This window comes from Lutra lutra, chromosome 1 (genome assembly GCF_902655055.1).
Source record: "Lutra lutra chromosome 1, mLutLut1.2, whole genome shotgun sequence".
Taxonomy (NCBI): domain Eukaryota; kingdom Metazoa; phylum Chordata; class Mammalia; order Carnivora; family Mustelidae; genus Lutra; species Lutra lutra.
Genome location: NC_062278.1, coordinates 212,697,206 through 212,722,609, shown reverse-complemented (window position 1 = coordinate 212,722,609; position 25,404 = coordinate 212,697,206). Strand labels below are relative to the sequence as shown.

The window sequence follows — 25,404 nt, the reverse complement described above, 5'->3', positions numbered from 1 at the left end:
TTCATGGAAACCAATGAGAATGAAGAGACTTCGGTCCAAAACCTGTGGGATACAGCAAAGGCGGTCCTAAGGGGGAAATACATAGTCAATTATCATATGGTTTCACTTATTTGTGGAGCATAACAAATGGCATGGAGGACAAGGGGAGATGGAGAGGAGAAGGGAGTTGAGGGAAATTGGAAGGGGTGGTGAATGATGAGAGACTATGGACTGTGAAAAACAATCTGAGGGTTTTGAAGGGGCGGGGGGTGGGAGGTTGGGGGAACTACGTGGTGGGTATTAGAGAGGGCACGGATTGCATGGAGCACTGGGTGTGGTGCAAAAACAATGAATACTGTTATACTGAAAAGAAATAAAAAATTTTAAAAAGATTGAAAAACGTTAAAAAAAACAAACACACAAACAGTATTTGTGAAAAAAAAAAGAAAACAAACAACAACAACAACAAAACTACAGAATCCTTTGTGTCAAAATTCTACACTCTTTTTTTTTATGTTCATTCAGGTGTTGTTTATTCATTTGTATCTCCCCCAACTTCGGGTTTACTTTCACCATAAAAGAAGGGTTTTAACTAAGTCTCTGTGTGTCTATTTAATTGTGTGTGCATGTGTTTATTTGAGCAAAAGATGTACACAAATGTACACAGACAGATAATACTCACATTCCTAGCCTTGAATGTTTTCTTTGGACTAAACAGAGTGCTTGTACACATTTCATATATTCCTCACAAATTCTATCAGATGTTAGTGTTCATTCCCTAACATTATTTTTAGAAATAAGGAAATTGAGGCTCACATTCATCATATTTTAAAAAAATTATTTCTTTTCAGTGTAACAGTATTCATTGTTTTTGCACCACACCCAGTGCTCCATGCAATCTGTGCCCTCTCTAAAACCCACCACCTGGTTCCCCCAACCTCCCACCCCCCACCCCTTCAAAACCCTCAGATTGTTTTTCAGACTCCATAGTCTAATTCATCACATTTTATCAATAACATAACAAAGGAGTTAAAACTTACTGTACACATTTTTTTTAATTCTACACGAATGGAGTCATTATATATATATATATATATATATATATATATATATATATATATAATTTCATCTTTTAAAACAAGTTTGTGAAATAATTTAGTACAACCAGATTTCTTCATGATCTTTCAGCCAACATTTTTACATAAGAAACATACAAAAAAGTATGTTTTATAAAAAGCCACCTTAATCCCAGAAAAGAGTCATGAAAGATTTTGAACCCAGTTTACTGTTGAAAGGATGTTCTTCCTTTGTGTTCTGTTGTAAGCACTATTCATTCTCTTCAGTTTTGCTTAAATGCTTCACCACATCAGATCAGTTCCATTCTTGGGGGAGTTTCTCCTTTGTGATCTGTTTTCTCTGCCAGATTACATTTCTGGTTCTTTTTTTAAGCTGTTCTTTTTTGTCTTTTTCCTTACTTGATGGGACTATATTAGGAGTTTCATTGAAGATGATATTGCTTATGGGTGTGGTAGCATTCATGGGATGGTGATACTCCATGAACAGCTCTTTAGTGTCATTTGTATATTCAAATGATGTGTAGGTCCTAGCTTCATGAGATTAACTGCCACTGTTTCCTATATCTTGGCTAATATGCTCCGCTTTACAACTGATGCTGTGATTGTTGTTAAAAAAAATCAGGGTGGGGGAGACAAGATGGCGGGGAAGTAGGAGGAGGCGCTGTTTCAACCTGTACCCTAAAGTGAGCTGATTACCTACCAAAGAACCCCGATCACCCATGAAATCAGCCTGAGATCAGAATTATACACATCTGGATCTCTACAGGGGCAGAAGACGCCAGTGGGCAGGTAAAACGGAGTGGGAATGGCGGACTGATATCGGAAGATAAACAAAAGGGGGAGGGAGCCACCAGAGGTGACCTGTTGGAAAGTAATACCCCTAATACGATCGAGAGTTCCCTGCATCTGGGGACCAGCATTAAGTTGGAGACTGGTTGAAAGCACTCCAAAAGAGCAAAGGATCATGGGGGGGGGAATTGTGGGTATTGGGGCGGCTAGAGACAGAGGCTTAAGTCCCCGGACCCAGGAAAGCCTCCCCTGGTGCAGAGCCAGAGAGAGTGTGGCGGAGAAACCAGGTCTTGGTCCCTGAGCCTCCAGCACACCCGAGAACATGTGGGGTCTGGCTCCTGTGAGGGGCTGGGAGACACGCCAGATGGCAGAGTGCGTGAGCCCTGCTACAGAGCCGAAGACCCGCGTGCCCCTCACCCTCCCCTGAGGGACGTGTACAAAGAGGCCCACCCGAAAATCTTAGACCCTTGCCATTGCTTCAGAGCCTGAGACACGTGCCCCAAACTCTCCCCTGAGAGAGGTGTGCAAAAGCCCAGGCTGGTGTTTTCATACCTGCACCCCACTCTAAGAGCCTGAGACGTGCAAGCGTGACCCACAGCCTCCCCTGAGAGAGGTGCACAGAAGTCGGGCGCTCTTAGACCCAGAAAGACCAGGCACTCCAAGCCAGGGCCAGTGGGAAAATCTCAGTGTGCAATCACTGCTTGGAACCTCTCTGGCAGTCTGGAGCTGTCCAGATAGCTGCCACTGCCATGGTTTTGGGTACAAGCAGAAGATCCTGCATCCCCAAGGACCGCGACTTGGAACCTGCTCTGCCAGTAGCCAAGGGGGAATTTATATGGGCTCTGCAGCCAGACTGAGGCTTCTCTCTGAGAGGAAGGTCAGGGTGCAGTTTGCTTTCCTCTAAACCTATAAAAACCATCAAAAGCGGTCAAGGCAGGAGAGAAAAAAAAAAAAAAAAAAAAAACAGTGAACAAACATAAAAATCTCCAGAGAACAAAAACCTGAAAAAACCTGATTCCTCAGAGCCCACCCACTTGAGGGGGCGGGAAGACTTAACTCAGGGAACATCATTGACTGAAAACCCAAGTGGCAGGCCCCTCCCCCGGAAACCAACCAGGAAAGAAAAAAAAAATCTACAAGAGAATAACTACCACTACTTCATAGGACAACTTTTATTTTTAATTTGTTCCCACTATTTTGGCTCATTTTTTTATATAGATAATTTTTAACCTATTTACCATCACAGTGAGCTGTCCAGTACATCAAATTCCATAATAACCTACTAACCTGAACTTTTTGATACATACCCCTGTGCTTTTCTTTTGCATTTCTATTTTTTAAATTTCTTTTTTTAATTTTAGTTTAGTTTTGTGTAGTTTATTCCTTTTTCCTTTTTTATTTTTATTTTCTATTATTCATATAGAGGCAAACTTCAAAGTAATCTCCTTTCCCCAATCAATACTACCCCTATAGGTAAACCAATTTTTAATCCCCCTTTCTCTTAGGAAAGTTGAGTCTTTTAACAAAGATATCAAGATACATCCAGGAAGAATCAAAACTACCTACCTCGCCCACACTGAGAATTTATAACCACTCTCCCATCTTTTTCTTCAACAGGGTTTCTGTGTTTGTCCTGATAGTATATAAATCTTACACTTGGAGTTCTTTTTGACGAGGTTCTTCCTTTATTTGCATATATATATATATATATATATATATATATATACACACACACACACACACACATATATGTATATATATATAATTAATTTTCGTTTTCTTGTCATATACATTTATCAGTCTTTTTGTTTGTCTGTTTTTGTTTGTATACTTCATAAATCTTACCTTGGGGCCTATTTGGGCTGAACCTTTTCTTTTTTTTTTTTAAGATTTTATTTATTTGTCAGAGAGAGAGGGAGAGAGAGCGAGCACAGGCAGACAGAATGGCAGGCAGAGGCAGAGGGAGAAGCAGGCTCATGCTGAGCAAGGAGCCCGATGTGGGACTCGATCCCAGGACGCTGGGATCATGACCTGAGCCGAAGGCAGCTGCTTAACCAACTGAGCCACCCAGGCGTCCCTGGGCTGAACCTTTTCTTTTATCCTTCCTTTCTTTCCTGTCTCTCTCCTTATCTCTCTCTATTTTTTTTTCTTTTTCTTTTTTTTTTTCTCTCCTTTGGGTGGGGAATCATGATTGCTCAGACGTGTTCCAGGGTGCACCTTGACTGCACCACAGTCAATACATCCAGGTAAATCTGTTTAGTCATCTCTCACCAAAATGACTAGGAAGAGGAATGCACAACAGAAGAAAAATACAGAGGATGGACCTTCTGCAACAGAGCTAACATCTATCAACTTAGACAATATGTTGGAAAGAGAATTCAGGCTAACAATTATCCAGGCAATAACTAGGTTGGAGAAAGCCATGGATGACCAAACGGAATTGATTAGGGCCGAACTGAAAGTGACCAGAGAGGATGTTCACAATGTTAGGGCAGAGCTAAAAGCTACCAGAGATGAGGTTCATAATGCTCTCAATGAAATCCAATTTAATCTAAATTCTCTCAAAGCTTGGGTAACTGAGACAGAAGATAGAATTCGTGATCTGGAGGACAAACAGATAGAAAGAAAGTATCAGGAGGAAGCCTGGAACAAACATCTTAGAAGCCAAGAAAACAGAATCAGGGAAATAAATGATGCCATGAAACATTCCAACGTCAGAATTATTGGAATTCCTGAAGGGGAGGAGAAAGAAAGAAGTCTAGAAGATATAGTGGAACAAGTTCTTCATGAAAATTTTCCCAATCTCGCGAATGGAACCAGCGTTCATGTACTAGAGGCCAAACAGTCTCCACCCAAGATTATAGATTCCAGAAAAACATCAAGGCACCTGATAGTCAAATTGAGGAATCATAATTGTAGGTATAATCTCTTGAAAGCCGCTAGGACAAGGAGGCTCCTTACTTACAGAGGAAAGCCCCTCAGAATAACGTCAGACCTGTCCACAGAAATCTGGCAAACCAGAAAGGGCTGGCAAGATATATTCAGGGCACTAAATGAGAAGAACATGCAGCCAAGCATACTTTATGCAGCAAGACTGACAGTCAAAATGGATGGAGAGATAAAGAGTTTCCAAGACCGTCAAGGCTTAAAAGACTATTGCAACCACCAAGCCGACACTACAGTAAATATAAAGGGCTGTACTATAAAAGAGGAAAAATCCTAAGAATAGCATTGAACAGGGAAATAGAGACAATCTACAGAAAGAAAGACTTCAAAGGTAACACGATGTCAATAAAAACGTATCTATCAATAATCACTGTCAATGTGAATGTCCTAAATGCGCACATAAAATGGCACTGGGTTGCAGATTGGATAAAACGACAAATCCATCCATATGTTGTCTACAACAGACCCAGTTTGAACCTAAAGATACACCCAGACTGAAAGTGAAGGGTTGGAGAAGCATCTTTAATGCCAATGGGCCTCAAAAGAAGGCCAGGGTAGCGATTCTCATATCAGATAAATTAGATTTTAAACTAAAGACTGTAGTCAGAGATACAGAAGGATACTACATAATTCTTTTTGTTTGTTTAAGCTTTTTTTATTTGTTTATTTGACAGAGATCACAAGCAGGCAGAGAGGCAGGCAGAGGGAGAGGGAGAGGGAAGCTGGCTCCCCGCTGAGCTGAGAGCCCGACGCAGGACTCAATCCCAGGACCCCGAGATCATGACCCGAGCCGAAGGCAGTGGCTCAACCAACTGAGCCACCCAGGCACCCCAATACTACATAATTCTTAAAGGGCCTATCCAACAAGATGATCTAACAATTGTAAATATCTATGCCCCAATATGAGAGCAGCCAATTACATAAGAAAACTGTTAATCAAGATAAAGAGTCATATTGATATGAATACATTAATAGTAGGAGATCTTAATATGCCTCTCTCAAAAATAGACAGATCATCGAAACAGACAATCAATAAAGAAACAAGAGCCTTGATGACACATTGGACCAGATGGACCTCATAGATATATACAGAACATTCCACCCTAAAACAACAGAATACTCATTCTTCTCAAGTGCACATGGAACCTTCTCAAGAATAGACCACATACTGGCTCACAAATCAGGACTCAACCGATACCAAAAGACTGAGATGATTCCCTGCATATTCTCAGATCACAATGCTTTGAAACTGGAGCTCAATCACAAGGAAAAGTTCCAAAGGAACTCAAACACCTGGAAGCTAAAGACCACCTTGCTTAAGAATGCTTGGGTTAACCAGGAGATCAAAGAAGAATTGAAACAATTCATGGAAACCAATGAGAATGAAGACACTTTGGTCGATAACCTATAGGATACAGCAAAGGCGGTCCTAAAGGGGAAATACATAGCCATCCAAGCCTCTCTCAAAAAAAAAATTGAAAAATCCAGAACACAGCAGCTGTTTCTACACCTTAAAGACCTGGAGAATCAACAACAAATCAAACCAACTCCACACATAAGAAGGGAAATCATCAAGATTAGAGCTGAGATCAATGAGGTAGAAACCAGAGATACAGTAGAATGTATCAATGAAACTAGAAGCTGTTTTTTTTTTGAAAGAATCAATAAGATCGATCAACCATTGGCCACACTAATCCAAAAGAAAAGAGAGAAAGCCAAATTCAAAAAATTATGAATGAAAAGGGAGAGATCACAACTAAGACCAAGGAACTAGAAACAATCATCAAAAGTTATTATCAACATTTATAAGCCAATAAGCTAAGCAACCTAGATAAAATGGATACATTCTTGTAAAATTATAAACTCCCCAAATTAAAGCAGGAAGAAATTGACAACCTGAATAGACTGATATCTAGTAGCGAAATTGAAGCAGTGATCAAAAACCTCCAAAAAAACAAGAGCCCAGGACCTGATGGATACCCTGGGGAATTCTACCAAACCTATTCTCCTGAAGCTGTTTCCAAAAATTGAAGCAGAAGGAAAACTTCCAGGCTCTTTCTATGAAGCCAGCATTACCCTGATCCTCAAACCAGGCAAAGAGTCTATCAGAAAGGAGAATTTCAGACCAATATCACTGATGAATATGGATGCTAAGATTCTCAACAAGATCCTAGCAAACAGGATCCAACAGCACATTCAAAAGATTATCCACCATGAACAGGTGGATTCTTTCCTGGGCTACAAGGATGGTTCAACATTTGCAAATCAATCAATGTGATAGAACAAATCAATATGAGAAGAGAGAAGAACCACATGGTCCTCTCAATTGATGCAGAAAAAGCATTTGACAAAATCCAGCATCCGTTCCTGATTAAAATGCTTCTAAGGATAGGGATAGAGGGAACATTCTTGAACTTCCTAAAATCTATCTATGAAAGACCCACAGCAAATATCATCCTCAATAGGAAAAAGCTTTCAGCCTTCCCGTTGAGATCAGGAACACGATAAGGATGCCCACTCTCACCACTCTTGTTCAACATAGTATTAGAAGTCCTAGCAACAGCAATCAGACAACAAAGATATATAAAAGGTATCCAATTTGGCAATGAAGAAATCAACTCTCTCTCTTCGCAGATGACATGATTCTTTATATGGAAAACCCAAAAGACTCCACCCCCAAACTACTAGAAATCATACAGCAATTCAGTAACGTGGCAGGATACAAAGTCAATGTAGAGAAATCAGTTGCTTTCTTATACACTAACAATGAAAATACAGAAAGGGAAATTAGAGAATTGATTCCATTTACTATAGCACCAAGAACCATAAGATACGTGGGAATAAACCTAAACAAAGAGGTAAATGATCTGTACTCGAGGAACTACAGAACACTCATGAAATAAATTGAAGAAGACACAAAAAGATGGAAGACCATTCCATGCTCTTGGATCGGAAGAATAAACATTGTTAAAATGTCTATACTGCCTAGAGCCATCTCTACTTTAAATGCCATTCTGATCAAAATTCCACCAGTATTTTTCAAAGAGCTGGAGCAAATAATCCTAAAATTTGTATGGAACCAGAGGAGACCCCGAATTGTTAAGGAAATTTTGAAAAACAAAAATAAAACTGGGGGCATCACGTTACCTCATTTCAAGCTTTACTACAAAGCTGTGATCACCAAGACAGCATGGTACTGGCATAAAAACAGACACATAGACCAGTGGAACAGAGTAGAGAGTGCAGATATGGACCCTCAACTCTATGGTCAAATAATCTTTGACAAAACAGGAAAATATATACAGTGGAAAAAAGACAGTCTCTTCAATAAATGGTGCTGGGAAAACTGGACAGCTATATTTAGAAGAATGACACTCGACCATTCTCTTACACCGTACACAAAAATAAACTGAAAATGGATAAAAGACCTCAACGTGAGACAAGAATCCATCAGAATCCTAGAGGAGAACATAGGCAGTAATCTCTTCGATATCAGCCACAGCAACTTCTTTCAAGATATGTCTCCAAAGGCAAAGGAAACAAAAGGGAAAATAAACTTTTGGGACTTCATTGAAATCAAAAGCTTGTGCACAGCAAAGGAAACAGTCAAGAATACAAAGAGGAAACCCACGAAATGAGAGAAGATATTTACAAATGACAGTACAGACAAAAGGTTGATATCCAGGATCTATAAAGAACTCCTCAATCTCAACACACACAAAACAGACAATCATATCAAAAAATGGGCAGAAGATATGAACAGGCACTTCTCCAATGAAGACATACAAATGACTATCAGACACATCAAAAAATGTCATCATCACTAGCCATCAGGGAGATTCAAATTAAAACCACATTTAGATACCACCTTACACCAGTTAGAATGGCCAAAATTAGCAAGACAGGAAACAACATGTGTTGGAGGGGATGTGGAGAAAGGGGATTCCTCTTACACTGTTGGTAGGAATGCAAGTTGGTTCATCCAATTTGGAGAACAGTGTGGAGATTCCTCAAGAAATTAAAAATAAAGCTTCCCTATGACCCTGCCATTGCACTACTGGTATTTACCCCAAAGATACAGATGTAGTGAATAGAAGGGCCATTTGTACCCTGATGTTTATAGCAGCAGTGGCAACGGTCGCCAAGCTCTGGAAAGAACCAAGATGCCCTTCAATGGACGAATGGATAAGGAAGATGTGGTCCATATACACTATGGAGTATTATGCCTCCATCAGAAAGGATGAATCCCCAACTTTTGTAGCAACATGAACGGGACTGGAAGTGATTATGCTGAGTGAAATAAGTCAAGCAGAGAGAGTCAATTATCATATGGTTTCACTTATTTGTGGAGCCTAACTAATAGCATGGCGGACAAGGGGAGTTAGAGAGGAGAAGGGCGTTGAGGGAAATTGGAAGGGGAGGTGAACCATGAGAGACTATGGACTCTGAAAAACAATCTGAGGGGTTTGAAGCGGTGGGTGGTGGGAGGTTGAGGGAACCAGGTGGTGGGTATTGGTGAGGGCATGAGTTGCAGGGAGCACTGGATTCGGTGCAAAAACAAGGAATACTGTTATGCTGAAAAAAAAAATAAAAAAAATTCTTAAGAAAAAAAAAATCAGGGTGCCCGTGTGGCTCAGTGGGTTAAAGCCTCTTCCTTCGCTTGGGTCATGATCCCAGGATCCTGGGATCGAATCCCACATCAGTTTCTCTGCTTGGCAGGGAGCCTGCTTCCCTTCCTCTCTCTCTGCCTGCCTCTCTGCCTACCTGTGGCCTCTGTCTATCAAATAAATAAGTATTAAATCTTTAAAAAAATCATTCACTGATAAGATTGGCAGTGTTCAAGGGTATGCTTCTGTCCAGGAAATCTCTATTAAGAAGGCTCTAGGATCACCATTTTTGCCTCTCCTATAATGAAAGTAAACTGGGCTTAATTCTCAGAATCTTTCTTCTACTTCATAAACAGTAGGTTATGTTTCCAGTTCCATTTCCTGGACCTCATTAGCACTCAGCAAGTGGGTCATGGGATGCCTCTCAGGAGGGCATCTGCAATAAGAACAAAGTGAGGGCAGTGGCCTAGAGGCCAGGGAATCCTTCTTCTCTGTCCTTTGCTGTAGAAAGTAGAAAGCGTGTCCCTCATACTGGAGACAAGAATTCCATGTGTCCCTCTATAATCTTAAATTTTGTATGCCTTCCATAACTCAGCAAATTGTATTATATATATTTGCCAGGACTAGGAAATGTGGACACTGAGATGAATAAGAGAACAGGATCCTAATGAGAAAAATGAAACTCAATATGTGCTTTTACAATAAAACCAGTATAGGTGTGTTTTTTTTAAAGATTTATTTGTTTATTTATTTGACAGAGATCACAAGGAGGCAGAGAGTCAGGCAGAGAGAGAGGAAAGCAGGCTCCCTGCTGAGCAGAGAGCCCAATGCAGGGCTCAATCCCAGGACCCTGGGACCATGACCTGAGCTGAAAACAGAGGCTTTAACCCACTGAGCCACCCAGGGGCCGCAAAACACAGTATATGTTAAAAGCTACATTTTCTGGAAGAACAGATATTTAAAGGAATTATGGACACAAAAGTGGTGACCTTTAGTTTTGGACTTTCCAGTCCTATGAAATTATAAATTTCTTTGCTTCCAATTGTGTTTTCTTTTTCATAAAGAGTAGTGCAACTTATGATTATTTTGTGGGAAAACAAAAGAAAACCTCCTCAATATGATAAATTTCTTTTCAGAAGAAATTATTCTTTTTTTAATTTTTTTTTAGATTTTTTTATTTATTTGGCACAGAGAGAGAGAGATCACAAGTAGGTGGACAGGCAGGCAGAGAGAGAGAGGAGGAAGCAGGCTCCCCACTGAGCAGAGAGCCCGATACGGGGCTCGATCCCAGGACCCTGGGATCACGACCTGAGCCAAAGGCAGAAGCTTTAACCCACTAAGCCACCCAGGTGCCCCTTTTTAAAAAAAATTTTATTTTCAGCGTAACAGTATTCATTGTTTTTGCACCACACCCAGTGCTCCATGCAATCCGTGCCCTCTCCAATACCCACCACCTGGTTCCCCCAACCTCCCACCCCCTGCCCCTTCAAAACTCTCAGATTGTTTTTCAGAGTCCATAGTCTCTCATGGTTCACCTCCCCTTCCAATTTAACAGATCTATAGAATCTCATGAGATTAATGGAAATTTCCTATATTTTGTGGTTTTAAAAAAAGATTTTATTTATTTATTTATTTATTTGACACAGAGAGAGAGAGCACAAGCAGGGGAGCAGCACGCAGAGGGAGAGGGAGAAGCAGGCTTTCTGCTGAGCAAGGAGCCTGATGTGGGTCTTGAACTCAGGTCCTTGGAATCATGACCTGAGAGGAAGGCAGATGCTTAACCTACTGAGCCACCTAGGCACCCCAAGGGAATTTCTAATATTTTGTCCAAAATTGGGAATCAACTTAGGAAAGCAGGAGAGCAACTAAGGACAACATTGTGAGATACCAGAGAGCAGAAAAGTTAATACAGATGGTTACTCAAGTTGTACAGAGAAGTTGATGTCACAGAAAGGGATATGCCAGGAAATCAAGAGAAAGAATAAATTGTAAGTCCACAATCTGATCAATGAATTATCACTGCTGGCTCTCATGCTTTGAGTCATGCTATAATGTGCATTTTTTTCAGCCCCAGGAAAATGGGCCCTTTTATAGTTTCCTTTCCAAAGAATCTTTTCAGAGCCCTCTTTATTTCTTTATTTCTCAGGCTATAGATGAAGGGGTTCAGCATGGGTGTGGCCACTGTGTACATCACTGAAGCTGTTGCACCTGAGTGTGAGCTCTGGGGAGCAGCAGAGCTAAGGTACACTCCTAGGCTCGTACAGTAAAATAAGGAAACAACTGAGAGGTGAGATGCACAGGTGGAAAATGATTTATACTTGCCCTGAGCTGATGAGATCCTGAATATGGAGGAAACTATCTTAGAATAAGAGTAAAGGATTCCAGCAAGGGGTCCATCACCCAGAAGCCCAGCTCCAAAATACATCACCATATGATTAAGAAAGGTGTCAGAACAGGCAAGTTGGACCACCTGTTTAATTTCACAGAAAAAGTGGGGTATTTCCAAGATGGTGCAGAAGGACAGATGCAACACCATTAAGCACTGTAACAAGGAATGCAAGATGCTCATGATCCAGGACGTGAGGACCAGCAGTCCACAGAGCCGGGGGTTCATGATGATCATGTAGTGCAGGGGGTGACAGATGGCCAAAAATCAGTCATAGGCAATCACAGTCAGGATGTAGTTGTCCAATCCTGCAAAGAGTAGGAAAAAATACATCTGGGTGATGCAGTCTGCATAGGTAATGACTGTTCTCTCTGTCTGTATATTCATCAGCATCTTTGGGATGGTGGTGGAGGTGAAACAGATGTCTACAAAGGACAGGTTGGCGAGGAAGAAGTACATGGGAGTGTGGAGTTAGGAGTCAGAGCTGACAGGCAGGATGATGAGAATGTTTCCAAACACAGTGATCAGGTACATGGGGAGGAAAAGCCCAAATATGAGGGGCTGCAGTTCTGGTCCCTCTGAAAATCCCAGAAGAAGAAATCCTGAAACAATTGTAAGGTTCCCTGGTTCCATGTGTTGGAGGTAGCTATCAGGATATAGAAAAATAAATGACTACTTTCACACAAACATGTGTTTTTATAACCTAGCATAAGTGCTACCACTTATATCTTAGAGTCAAGAAATTAATTTCAATATGTGTGTGTGGTCTCATCCCCATTAGGGCATCCCTAGCACCAGTTCACATCAGGAATACTGTAATCACCTCAGTCTGTTCCTCACACATAATGTAGACTCTTGATCCATTGAGAATATGTTTCATTCCTTTAAGGGATGTATACTGAATGTTGAACATGTTCCAGGCACTGTTTGGCAATAGACATAAGGTGCTTATAAGCAATGTCCTAATAATCATATGATGAAGAAAGAATATAGCAAATACTAATAAACAAATAATATGTCAGATGGTAACAGAAGCTATGAAGACAAGGAAAGTGGATATAAAGAGGAGAGTCGATGGGGTGTTTTATTTGTTTTTTTTTTTGTTTGTTTTGTTTTGTTTTTTGTTTTTTGTTTTTACTAGATGTTCACAAAACCTGCAAAGAAGGTAACATGTGAACAGGACCTCAAGGGAGAGAGTAAGGGAGATTGAGGTTATCTCAGGAAGTGTGTACCCAGCAGGGGCAACAGCCATGTCAAGGCCCTGAGGAAGCTGTTCGATTCAGAAAATCGAGGCTCAAAAGAAAACTAGGGTGTCAAGAGGAAGGAGAAGGGGAGAAATGAGAGGTGGTAGCAGTGTGTGATGAGGAATGAAGCAGCCTCCAGGCTATGGCTGAAACTTCAAGACACGAGAATCACTCATTTTATTAATTTTTCAAGACTTCCTTAATTTTGTTATAAAGATGCCCCATGAGTCAAAATGCACAGCCACATTAGTAACTTCTGTTAATTGAGTTCTGGTCTCAGTCAATAAGAGACACCTTGGAATACGTGAGCTCTTATACCCCTGCTCTGAGGACTGCCCTCTCTTCGCAACACACACACACACACACACACACACACACACACGCACACACTCACCTACACACCATGACCCTCTATGGCCTCCTGGGATACTGACTGTCATGTCTTTTTCACCCCCAGGCACACTAGTTAGGCCAACACCAGATACACATCAAGCTCACCAGATCTCATTATCTTTCCCCTAAATAATCCAGAAGTGGTACCCAGAAATTCCTAGGGACAATAAACTTGGGGATGCCTACTGGTGTGCTCATTTTCTGATATCAATTTAAAGAAACTTAGGCAATCTCTGGGGTGCCTAGGTGGTTCAGTGCATTAAAGCCTCTGTCTTCAGCTCAAGTCATGATCCCAGGATCCTGGAATCAAGATGCACATTGGGCTCTCTACTCAGCAGGGAGCCTCCTTCCCTTCCTCCCTCTCTGCCTGCCTCTCTGCCTACAGGTTCTCTCTCTCTCTGTCAAATAAATAAATAAATAAATAAATAAAATCTTTTTAAAATAAACAAATCAATAAATAAACATAGGCAATCTCTTCAGTAAAGACATAGAGAAAAGAGAAGAATGACATGGACATGAGAGGAAAAACAGCTCTAGCAGGGCAGGCAGCCCTTGAGAGACCAACCAGAAGGAAGAAAAAAGTGTCTTTGGTTCTGATGACATTCCTGTTCTCCTTAGATCTCCTTGATGTCCAGAAAAAAATAATACAGGAGCAAAAAGACAAAAGTAGTGATATTTTCATGTGAAACATGTTATAGATGGAATGTTCCAAGAGTAGAATGAGGAAAAGTTATTAACCAACACTCCACAGAAGGAAATATACAAAGTAAAACAGCAGTTGGGCTGTTTTAATATCAAGGATCAGAAGGTTTGCTTTCCTGGTGGCCAGTCCATATTTATTTGACAAATTGTTGTTTATTTGGCCTGGTAGGGGGCGAAATGAGTCCCTTCCTCACTTGTCTTGTGATACATCTTTTCTTTGTTATTCTTGTTCTTTAGGTTTTGATGTTTTTGACAAGTCCAATGGACATTCTTTAGTCCTGGTTCCAGTTCACCCCAGATCCTGCTCTATATGACCTGCACCAACCATAATAATCCATCCTTACTCAAGATAACTTCTCCATGTGATTTTTCCATGAGGTCATTATGTCACACACAATTTTATTTTATTCTCCTCCGCCTTTGTCAGTGTGTGCATTACCAAGTGAGCAGACACTTTATGTGCATCGTTCCCTTTGTTTTTCCCAAGCAACGGGAGTATGTGTGTCTTTATATAAACACACATTGAAGGAAACAAAGACCTATAGAATAAGAATAGCAAAGGAGATTAAACCTGTTAACTTGAGTGATTTTACCTAACTTTATTAAACAAAACTAAAAGGAACATCAAAAACATGTGATGAAAACCGGATGTTATAGGCAAATAATAAATTTTTGAACACTACATCAAAAACTAATGAGGTACTATATGTTGGCTAACTGAAGATAATAAAAAAATTTTAAAAACTGAACCAAACATGATATACCACACACTCTGAATAATATCAACATCAATTAATAGTTACTTTAGTGAAGACCTTGACATAAGAGAACATATAATAAAATGCATCTAGAACTCTGACACACAGTGAGTGTTCTGTAATTTGCTGATAGAGTCAGGAATTAGGTTACAGTAGACATGGACATTTAACATATGGGAAAGGTTGCATTTCAATTGGAACCATCTTGATTGTTGAATAAAAGCTACACAAATGGCTATCTGTCTACAAGGAAATGAAGTGGTTCCTGATCTTATGCACCTATAAGAAAACCAGTGTAAAAGTAAATAATGCTTTCCACAGGACTATATAAAAAAAGTGCAGATAAAATTTATAGCCAGACAAAACCATCATAATTTAAGTGAGAAAATCAGAAGCAAAAAGGAAGACATATTTAACTCTACCAATTAATATTTTTTAAGGTCAAAAATTTCCAACCCATAATCAGTTGAATAACAACTTTTAAAAATCATTTGAAATGCAGCTAACTGTGGGAAATAGGCATGAAATGTATGGACAAATTATAATGATGGATCCAATATATGAATCCTTTCTCAAGGTGAGTGATAGTTTGAGAAAACAAGAAAGGTTTGGTTTCTTTCTCATACCCATCAGTTGGGAAAGCCCCTGAAGAGCTGCCTGGTTGATTGGGGCTGGAACTTCTTAACTGACAGTGAAAGAGACACTTTCTAATTTGGGGGGCAGAAGTGAGAAGTATGGAATGATGGGAAAACAACCTGAAGCCAGATATAAATATTAAAAATACAGATATTCTTTGACTTAGGGTTTCTCAGTCTCTGCACTGACTGACATTCTGGGTCAGATCCTTCTCTGCTGTGGGTCTTCCTGTGCACTGGAGCATGTTTAGCAGCACTCTTGACCACCACGTGGCCCTCCCCAGTGCAACGGTGAGAACTATCTGGATATTGCTTCAGTGTTCCCTCGGTGACAAGATGGCTCCTGGTTAAGAAGACCGGTTTTAACTTAACAATCCCCAACTATTTCTGTAGTAGTGACACAATAGTATTTCAGAAAAAAATATGAACAACTGCTGATTGGGTCAATAGCACAGCCACACCATGAAATGTTACAGACATTGAAATAAGGATCTAGGATGATATGAGTTGATTGTAGGCAACTCTATGAGAAATTGTTGAGAAGGAAGGAAAATTGGACACAAGTTTGGGAAAAAAAATACTGCACTAAGACACCAAGAGCATTTATGTTTTGCATAGTGTCCTAGTGAATCATTTATATGAAAGTGCATGAATATGTATACATGCATAAAATGGAAGAGAAGTTGTAAAAGAAACTAGAAACTTATGGAACAAAAAATGTCAGTGAGAATGACATTAGGTTAAGTCTATTGTTTATAAACAACTGTGCTGAAATAAACAACAAAATGGAATGAAAACCTGACTTATATAAAGACCTAGAAGAACAATAACTTAAAGACACCAAATGGGTTGCTAATTATGATTCAAGATTAAATTGCCAAATGCTCATACATAAAAGGATATAACAGAAAAGCATTTACAATATGGGGAGAAAGCAGTGAAACTAAGTTGTAATTTCATGTTACATAAAGATCTAGGGATTCACATAAGCTTATAGAATTGAAAGGTGATTTTTATCTAAATGGTAAAGAAAAACTTCTTCCAAATGATGGCCAAAGGATGCAACCTTCAGAAACAGACTTAATTACTAAAGGCCAAAAAGGGGGGCACCTGGGTGGCTCAGTGGGTTAAAGCCTCTGCCTTCGGCTCAGGTTGTGATCCCAGGGTTCTGGGATCAAGCCCCACATCAGGCTTTCTGCTCAGCGAGGAACCTGCTTCCCTTCCTCTCTCTGCCTGCCTCTCTGCCTACCTGTGATCTCTGTCTGTCAAATAAATAAATAAAATCTTAAAAAAAATAAAGGCCAAAAAGGGTCCTAAGGAATAATAGAGATGTGAAAACAAGTCAGAACCATGTGTAGAAAGTAATTTATCACTGCTAAGGATGAAGAGGTTTCTTTTTTTTTATGTATAGCAAGGAACAACACATGAAGAATACTGAAGTGCTTGCTTGAATTTCTCAGTAAGAAAAAGAAAAAAGAAAAAAGGAATTCATGAGATAGAATGTACAGAGTGGTGACTACATGGAGTCACAGATCAGAAAACTGAGTCAGAGATCAGAAAGCCACCAGGAAGATAGACCTTAAAAGCCCTCATCACAAGAAAAGTTTGTGATGCTGCATGGTGACAAATGTGTGATCATTTTGGAAGATACACAAATATAGAATTGTTTTGTTGTACACCCAAAACTAATAGGATGTTATGTGTTAATTATACAACAATCAAAAAATAAGCAGTTGACAGAGTCCAATATGATTGTCTGATATATTTGACCACACAAAACTCATAAAGTTTCCTGCATTGCCCAGAAATACATTTATACATATTAAATGGCCAACAGTCAGTTTCTGCAAAAACTTCCCTTCTTTGATAGAAAGGGCCACATTTTATTTTACATTCTTTTGTTTTATTTTATTTTGTTTTATTTTATTTTTTAAAGATTTTACTTTCACAAAGTCTCTACACCCAGTGTGGGGTTTGAACTAACAATCCCAAAATAGAGTCCCATGCTCCACGAATTGAGCCAGCTAGACATCCCAAAGACCAAATTTTTATTTATTTTTTAAACTTTCTTTTTTTTTATTTGACAGACAGAAATCACAAGTAGGCAGAAAGAGAAGGGGAAGCAGGCTCCCTGACGAGCAGAGAGCCCAATGCGGGTCTTGATCCTAGAACCCTGGGATCATGACCTGAGCCAAAGGCAGAGGCTTTAACCCACTGAGCCACCCAGGTGCTCCAAAGATCAAATTTTTAAAAAGGAATAAAAACACACTTATAACATTATCCAAAGCAAAGGACTCACATAGGCAATTTTTTTTATTTAAAGATTTTATTTATTTATTTGACAGACAGAGATCACAAGTAGGCAGAGAGGCAGGCAGAGAGAGAGAGAGGAGGAAGCAGGCTCCCCACTGAGCAGAGAGCCTGATGTGGGGCTCGATCCCAGGACCCTGGGATCATGACCTGAGCCGAAAGCAGAGGCTTTAACCCACTGAGCCACCCAGGCACCCCCACATAGGCAATTTTTAATAGAAATTTACCAAATGGCCAACAAACTCACAAATACAGTCAACCTCAATAGGTTCTAAAACAATGCAAAGTAAAGCTCATTAGCATACCCATTCTCATCTACTACATCCTATTTTTTTTTCCAATGTGAATTCCCAGAATGAGAGAAGGAAATGTGTGTATGTTTCATGCATTACTATTATAAGGATGTATTTGCAATCATCCCTTGGTCAGGATCTTTCTCATCCATGTGAAAGCATAGTCTAAGATGCCCCATCTTAACATAAAAGGACATGACCTAACTTCACTCTATACCTCTCCACAGCTAATACCCTATCTGAACTCCTGTTAATGAATAATGTCCTTGCACTTCTGTTCTACTTTTACTGGAAACACCTTATGACTTCTAACTGGCTTCCATTTAATTATCAACATTACTACTTGCACTTCTGATTGCAAAGTTCACTTTTCTTTTAGCATTCTAGATAAATACATTAATTTATTGGTAAAGCCAGCAAACAACTACTGGGATCTCTAGCATCATGGCTATGCTGCATGAATTCTCCCTGACCTTAGGTAGAAGTCTTGGTTTCTGGTTCCTTTGATCCCCTCCTGCAGTGACTGCTGGGATCTTGAACTCACCTGCATGAGAACTCGGAGAGCAAGTTTCCCTTTACAAGTTACAGTTCTTCTCTGGATAGTTGATGATGGAGAACAAACTCTGTCTGCAGACAAGATGCAGGAGTGCATCAAGCATTGGTCTCCCAGCCAGACTTAGGACTCCAAAAACAACAACAATGTTCTGTCCAACCAAAATGCCCACACTGAGATTCTGTAGCAGAAGAGGGATTTACAGCTCCCTACATATGCTCATTAGGCACACATCTCTCTTGGTTCTCCTACCTTTAAATGCATGATTTCTCCTGGGGGCACTGGTCTGGACAGAATGGAGATATTTCTGGATGATTCTCTGTTCCTAGGAGATCATATTGAACGTTAGGTGAATTCAGTTTTTATTAACTTTTCTCCAATAATTTTCCCATTTCCAGAGGTCTAAACTTCTCAGCACATGATCACAACGCTGACTTAAAGTTTTCTCAAAAGTCTAATACTGAGGAACTCATTTGACTCTTTCCCTTGGGTCTTCAAAGCACTGGCTTATGGGGGAGACATAACCCCTCATATCTCTAGAAAATTAATATTTCCTTCTTCAAAAAAGGGGAGACATTTGTTCCTTTACTCTAAAATCTTGGTTAGTGCACTCCTTGGTTTCATGATAGTTTAGTCAGGACAATGAAGAATATCACAGTTAGATGACAAGTTAAGAACTGGCATTCACTTCCTTATTATAAGGATTATTATCTCTTTCAATTAATAAACACTTCATAATAAGGAACCATTTATTAATTGAAAGAGATACATTTATATTTCATGCACCACAACCTAGCTTACCACATTATAGGGCATATCAAATTTATTTTAGACAAAAGTTCATTCTGTGAAGAGTACTTTTACAAACTCAATTATTTATTGTAGAAATGGGGCTCAGAGGGATTTATGTTCTGCTCTAATGTATAAACAAAGTAAGGGATGGATTAGATTTTTTTTAATTTTTAAATTTATTTTCAGCCTAACAGTATTCATTGTTTTTTGCACCACACCCAGTGCTCCATGCAATCCGTGCCCTCTACAATACCTACCACCTACTTCCCCCAACCTCCCACCCCCCACGAAAATGAACTTTTGGGACTTCGTCAAAATCAAAAACTTCTGCGCAGCAAAGGAAACAGTCAACAAAACAAAGAGACAACACACAGAATGGGAGAAGATATTTGCAAATGACAGTACAGACAAAAGATTGATATCCAGGATCTATAAAGAACTCCTGAAACTCAACACACACAAAACAGACAATCATATCAAAAAATGGGCAGAAGATATGAACAGGCACTTCTCCAATGAAGACATACAAATGGCTATCAGACACATGAAAAAGTGTTCATCATCACTAGCCATCAGGGAGATTCAAATTAAAACCACATTGAGATATCACCTTACACCAGTTAGAATGGCCAAAATTAGCAAGACAGGAAACAACATGTGTTGGAGGGGATGTGGAGAAAGGGGAACCCTCTTCCACTGTTGGTGGGAATGCAAGTTGGTGCAGCCACTTTGGAGAACACCGTGGAGATTCCTCAAGAAATTAAAAATAAAGCTTCCCTATGACCCTGCAATTGCACTACTGGGTATTTACCTCAAAGATACAGATGGAGTGAAAAGAAGGGCCATCTGTACCCCAATGTTTATAGCAGCAATGGACACGGTTGCCAAACTGTGGAAAGAACCAAGATGCCCTTCAATGGACGAATGGATAAGGAAGATGTGGTCCATATACACTATGGAGTATTATGCCTCCATCAGAAAGGATGAATCCCCAACTTTTGTAGCAACATGCATGGGACTGGAAGAGATTCTACTGAGTGAAATAAGTCAAGCAGAGAGAGTCAATTATCTTATTGTTTCACTTATTTGTGGAGCATAACAAATAGCATGGAGGACAAGGGGAGTTAGGAGAAGGGAGTTGAGGGAAATTGGAAGGGGTGGTGAACAATGAGAGACTATGGACTCTGAAAAACAATCTGAGGGTTTTGAAGGGGCAGTGGGTGGGAGGTTGGGATAACCAGGTGGTGGGTATTGGAGAGGGCACCGATTGCATAGAGCACTGGGTGTGGTGCAAAAACAATGAATACTGTTATGCTGAAAACAAATTTAAAAAATTCAAAAAAAAACTAAAAAAAGGAGGGTACATGTTGTGATGAACACAGGGTATTATATGCAACTAATAAATTGTTGAACACTACATCAAAGCTTATGATGTACTATATGCTGGCTAACTGAACATAATAAAAAAGTAAAACAGAAATTTACAGAGAGAGTGATAAAGAATTATATTAATTCATAGAGAGAGAAAGAAAGAAGAAAGAGAAAAACAAGAAAGGAAGGAAGGAAGGAAAGAAAGAATAAAAGAAAGAAAAAGAAAGAAAGAAAGATTGGTTCTTGAGGAGTATCAATTAATGTATATGAAAAAAATTTATAGTAGGTATAAGAAGGGCCTCCAAAAGATGTCATCCTGAAGAACTTTTGAAGTTGTTAACTTACTTAGCAGGGTAATCAGAATAGCATATGGAATAAATCTACTAGTCATTATCTTGCAAAAATAAGCCCAGATTATCCACATTGGACTAGCACAGTCACAATGGTTCTTTAAATGTGGATGAGCAATAAAGAAGAATGGGGTCAGACAGATGCTTGAAACTACTGAGGTGCTGGTTTTGCAGATGGCGGAAAGGTCATGAGCCAAAGAATGTGGGAGCCACTAAGCAGGAAAGAGGATGTTTTCCTCCAGAGTTTCCAGAAGGATTCTGGCCCACCGACATCTTTATTTTAGCCCAATTACACCCCTTTCATGCTTCTGATCTCTAAAACCTTCAAAGAATTATTTGTTTTTAGACACTAGTGAGGTAATTTGTGACAGCAGTGACAGGAATCTAATATAGATATTTATCCAGTAATCTAGTTTGCAGGAACTGAGTTTGAGTCTCTCAAATCATTCAGTTAGCTTCCCTTGGGAATTTTATATTGAAATCCCACATTAAACAGAGAAATTAGAGTTAATTTGGAGATATTTGGCCCCATCAGATGGTACAGAGAATTTCCACAGCATAAATATAAATATGGTTCTTTCAGGCATTTTTAAGATAAGAAAAGTAATTCATTATTAATATCAAGTCACCCTAATTATTTAAGATTGATTTATTTATTTTAGAGAGAGAGAGTGGGGAGGAGAGTGGCAGAGAGAGGGAAAGAGAAACTTAAGCAGACTCCACACTGAGCATGGAGACTGATGTAGGATTCGATCTTACAACCAGGAGATCAATGCAAAACCTAGAGTCAGATGTCCAATGACTGGCCAGCTAGAAGCCCCATCCTAAAGTTTTTGTTATTGTTTTGTTTTTACATTAATCATCCATTCCACTTTAAATATGTTTGTCAAAATTTCTGCAATCTATTTCATGTTCATGCAAACATACCTTTTCATTTCATTATTCTGCAAATTTCACTAACGTTTTCTTTCTTTCTATAAAACAGTGTGTGAATGTGTGCACACAGGTGTGTGAAAATGTTTATTTGAAAGAAAGAGGTGCATAAGTGCACACACCCATGTATACACACACACTCCTCATTCTCACATCTTTTCTTTAGGCTCAACAATGTGTATCCAGTATTTTATTTATTCCTCACAGCTTTCATTTCAAGTTCCACATTACCTTCAGAAATAAGGAAATGGACGTCCAGGTGAATTACACATTTTAAAGATTTTTATTTATTTATTTATTTGACACAGAGAGAGAGATCACAAATAGGCAGGTGGGGGGGGAAGCAGGCTTCCCACTGAGCAGAGAGCCCTATGTGGGGCTTGATCCCAGAATCCTGAGATCATGACCTCAGCCAAAGGCAGAGGCTTAACCCACTGAGCCACCCAGGTGCCCCAAGGTGAATTACATTTTTAACAGAAACATAAAAATCCAGATAAAACTTCCTGTTCTTCCCAAGTTCTAAAAAAATGGGCCCATACAGTATGTATGCTTAATTCAAGTATTACACCTTTAATTTAGCAAAATGTACATTTAATATATATGTAGCTTACTGTATGTAACTATACTTCAATACATTCATGAGAATTTAAAATTATAATGGTAGATGACTCATATTGGATCAAAAGTAATTATAGCTGAGTCATATGTGACGGGGTGAGAGAAATGTCTTATAACCAAGAAGAAGGCAAAGTGTCACATATGGATCTAAAAATAGCAAAATTCAATTATGGAGATTTAAATTTGGTAAATTACTTCTTCCATAAACTCTAAGATTAACCTAAATATATAAATTAAACAAATGTTATATATTAGTTGAATAAGTGAACTGCAGCTCCACACAACATCATGGATGACCTTCAGAAATAAAATGTAGAAAGTGATAAGTAGTGCAGAATAGGTCAGAACAACTCCCCACCAGACAATCTCATAATAAAGGTGCTATATGAAGACATATGTTTTCAGAATGGCTTGTTATACACTCTTAGCAAAGAGACACAATTACAAAAGCAATCAGAATAGAAAGAAATTATAAAAATACCATTCTAGGCATTTGTACTGCAATTTGGGGAAAGAATTCATGATTACTCTACTATTGAAGTTTATCAGTCAGGGCAAAAGCTTAATAAAGTGAGGTACTTAATACCCGCCACTAGGTGGTGGGCATTAAGGAGGGCACATATAGCGTGAAGCACTGGGAGTGGTGCATAAACAATGAATTCTGGAACAAAGAAAAGAAATTTAAATAAATAAATAAATAAAATTTTAAAAAGTGAAGTACTTAAACATATGGAGAAGGTGAGTTCAAACAAATGGAAATTTCAGAAAATAAATAGAAGGAGTAGATTCTAATTCCACAGCCTGATTGAAAAAATGGTAGTTCTTGGCTCTTAGACTGCAAGCCCTGCAATCATGAGCACTTCTTCAGTCCCAGGACCATTGGCCCTTACATTGCTGGAACACCAATGATTCTTTTCAGAGCCATCTTTATGTCTTTGTTCCTCAGACTGTAGATGAAGGGGTTCAGCATAGGTGTGACCACAGTGTACATCACTGAGGCTACTGCACTTGTGTGAGGGTTCTGGGTAACTGCAGAGCTAAGGTACACTCCTAGGCTGGTACAAAAAAATAATAAGACAACAGAGAGGTGAGATGCACAGGTGGAAAAAGATTTATACTTTCCCTTACCTGAGGAGATTCTGCAAATGGAAGAAACTATCTTAGAATAAGAGTAAAGGATCCCAGAGAGGGGACCACCAGCCAGCAGCATAGCTGCAAAGTACATCACCATATTATTCAAAAAGGTGTCAGAACACGCAAGTTGGATCATCTGATTGAGTTCACAGAAAAAGTGGGGGATTTCCACCTCTGTACAGAAGGACAGCTGCAACACCATTGAGGTTTGTAACAAGGAGTGTGAGACACTCGTGATCCAGGACATGAGAACCAACAATCCACAGAGCCGGGGGTTCATGATGACCATGTACTGCAGGGGGTGACAAATGGCCACGAACCTGTCATAGGCCATCACAGCCAAAAGATAGATGTCCAACCCTGAAAAAATTATGAAAAAGTACATCTGTGTAATGCAGTCTGCATAGGTAATGACTTGGGTCTGAGTCTGGATGTTCCACAGCATCTTGGGGATGGTGATGGAGGTGAAACAGATGTCTGCAAAGGACAGGTTGGAGAGGAAGAAGTACATGGGGGTATAGAGATGGGAGTCAGAGACAGCAACCAGAATGATGATCAGATTTCCACACACAGTGATCAGGTACATGGAGAGAAAGAGCCCAAATATGAGGGGCTGCAGCTCTGGTCCCTCTGAAAATCCCAGAAGAAGGAATTCTGATATCCTCGTGTCGTTGACTGATTGCATGTGGTTGTACTATCATCAGGAAAGAGGAAAAAGACATCATTAATTTTTCATGACTAGCATACCTCACATGGTTGCAATTGACAATTTATATTTTAGAGTCAAGAAATTAACTTCAGTATCTTCTGTAGAGATTGTCCCACTTTGAAGAGATTCCCTACCATTTTATCTCTGATTAGGCATTATGTCTCATTTCTCACCTTCCCCCTCAGAAGTCAACCATTCTACTGTTTTTGTTAAGAATATCTTTCATACATTTGAAGGATATGTATTGAGTGTCAAACATGGTCCAGGCATTGGCAAGCCATGAGAACAGGATTATGAAGACCAAAAGCCACTATAATCCAATGATGGAGAAAGAACAGAGACAAATAAAAATATTAATAATATATTAGATTCTGTACCAAATTGCACCCACCAACAGAGCAGAAGGCTTCCCCTCTCTCCATATCATCTCCAACACTTGTCATTTACTGTCTTGTTAATTTTGGCCATTCTAACTTGTAAAAGGTGATATCTCAATGTACTTTTGATTTTAATTTCCCTGATGGCTAATGATGTTGAACGTTTTTTCATGTGTCTGTTAGCCATTTATATGTTTTCTTTAAAGAATGTCTGTTCGTGTCTTTGGCCCATTTTTTCTTTTTACTTGATTATTTGTGTTTTTGGGTGTTGAGTTTGAGAAGTTCTTTATAGATCTTGGCTATCAGCCCTTTACCTGTAGCGTCATTTGCAAATATCTCCTCCTACTCCATGGGTTGCCTCTTGGTTTTGTTGACAGTTTCCTTTGTGGTGCAGAAGCTTTTATCTTGATAAAGTCCCATAAGCTATACAAAATGACGTCCCAAAAACT

General features: G+C 39.4%; 1 protein-coding gene and 2 pseudogenes across 1 annotated transcript; all 3 read right to left on the bottom strand.

Moving 5' to 3' along the window:
- Window positions 1-1,305: 1,305 nt before the first annotated feature.
- Window positions 1,306-9,811, bottom strand: LOC125107096 (RWD domain-containing protein 4-like; annotated as a pseudogene).
- A 384-nt stretch (window positions 9,812-10,195) lies between these two features.
- LOC125083368 (olfactory receptor 7A10-like) lies at window positions 10,196-12,386 on the bottom strand (annotated as a pseudogene).
- An 11,235-nt stretch (window positions 12,387-23,621) lies between these two features.
- Window positions 23,622-24,554, bottom strand: LOC125083365 (olfactory receptor 7A17-like). The gene has a single exon (XM_047699772.1). The coding sequence runs from the start codon at window positions 24,552-24,554 to the stop codon at window positions 23,622-23,624; it is 933 nt and encodes a 310-aa protein (XP_047555728.1).
- Window positions 24,555-25,404: the final 850 nt, after the last annotated feature.

Excerpts from the sequence above, each read along its gene's own strand:
- LOC125083365 (XM_047699772.1), bottom strand. The coding sequence starts at position 24,554 with ATGCAATCAGTCAACGACACGAGGATATCAGAATTCCTTCTTCTGGGA.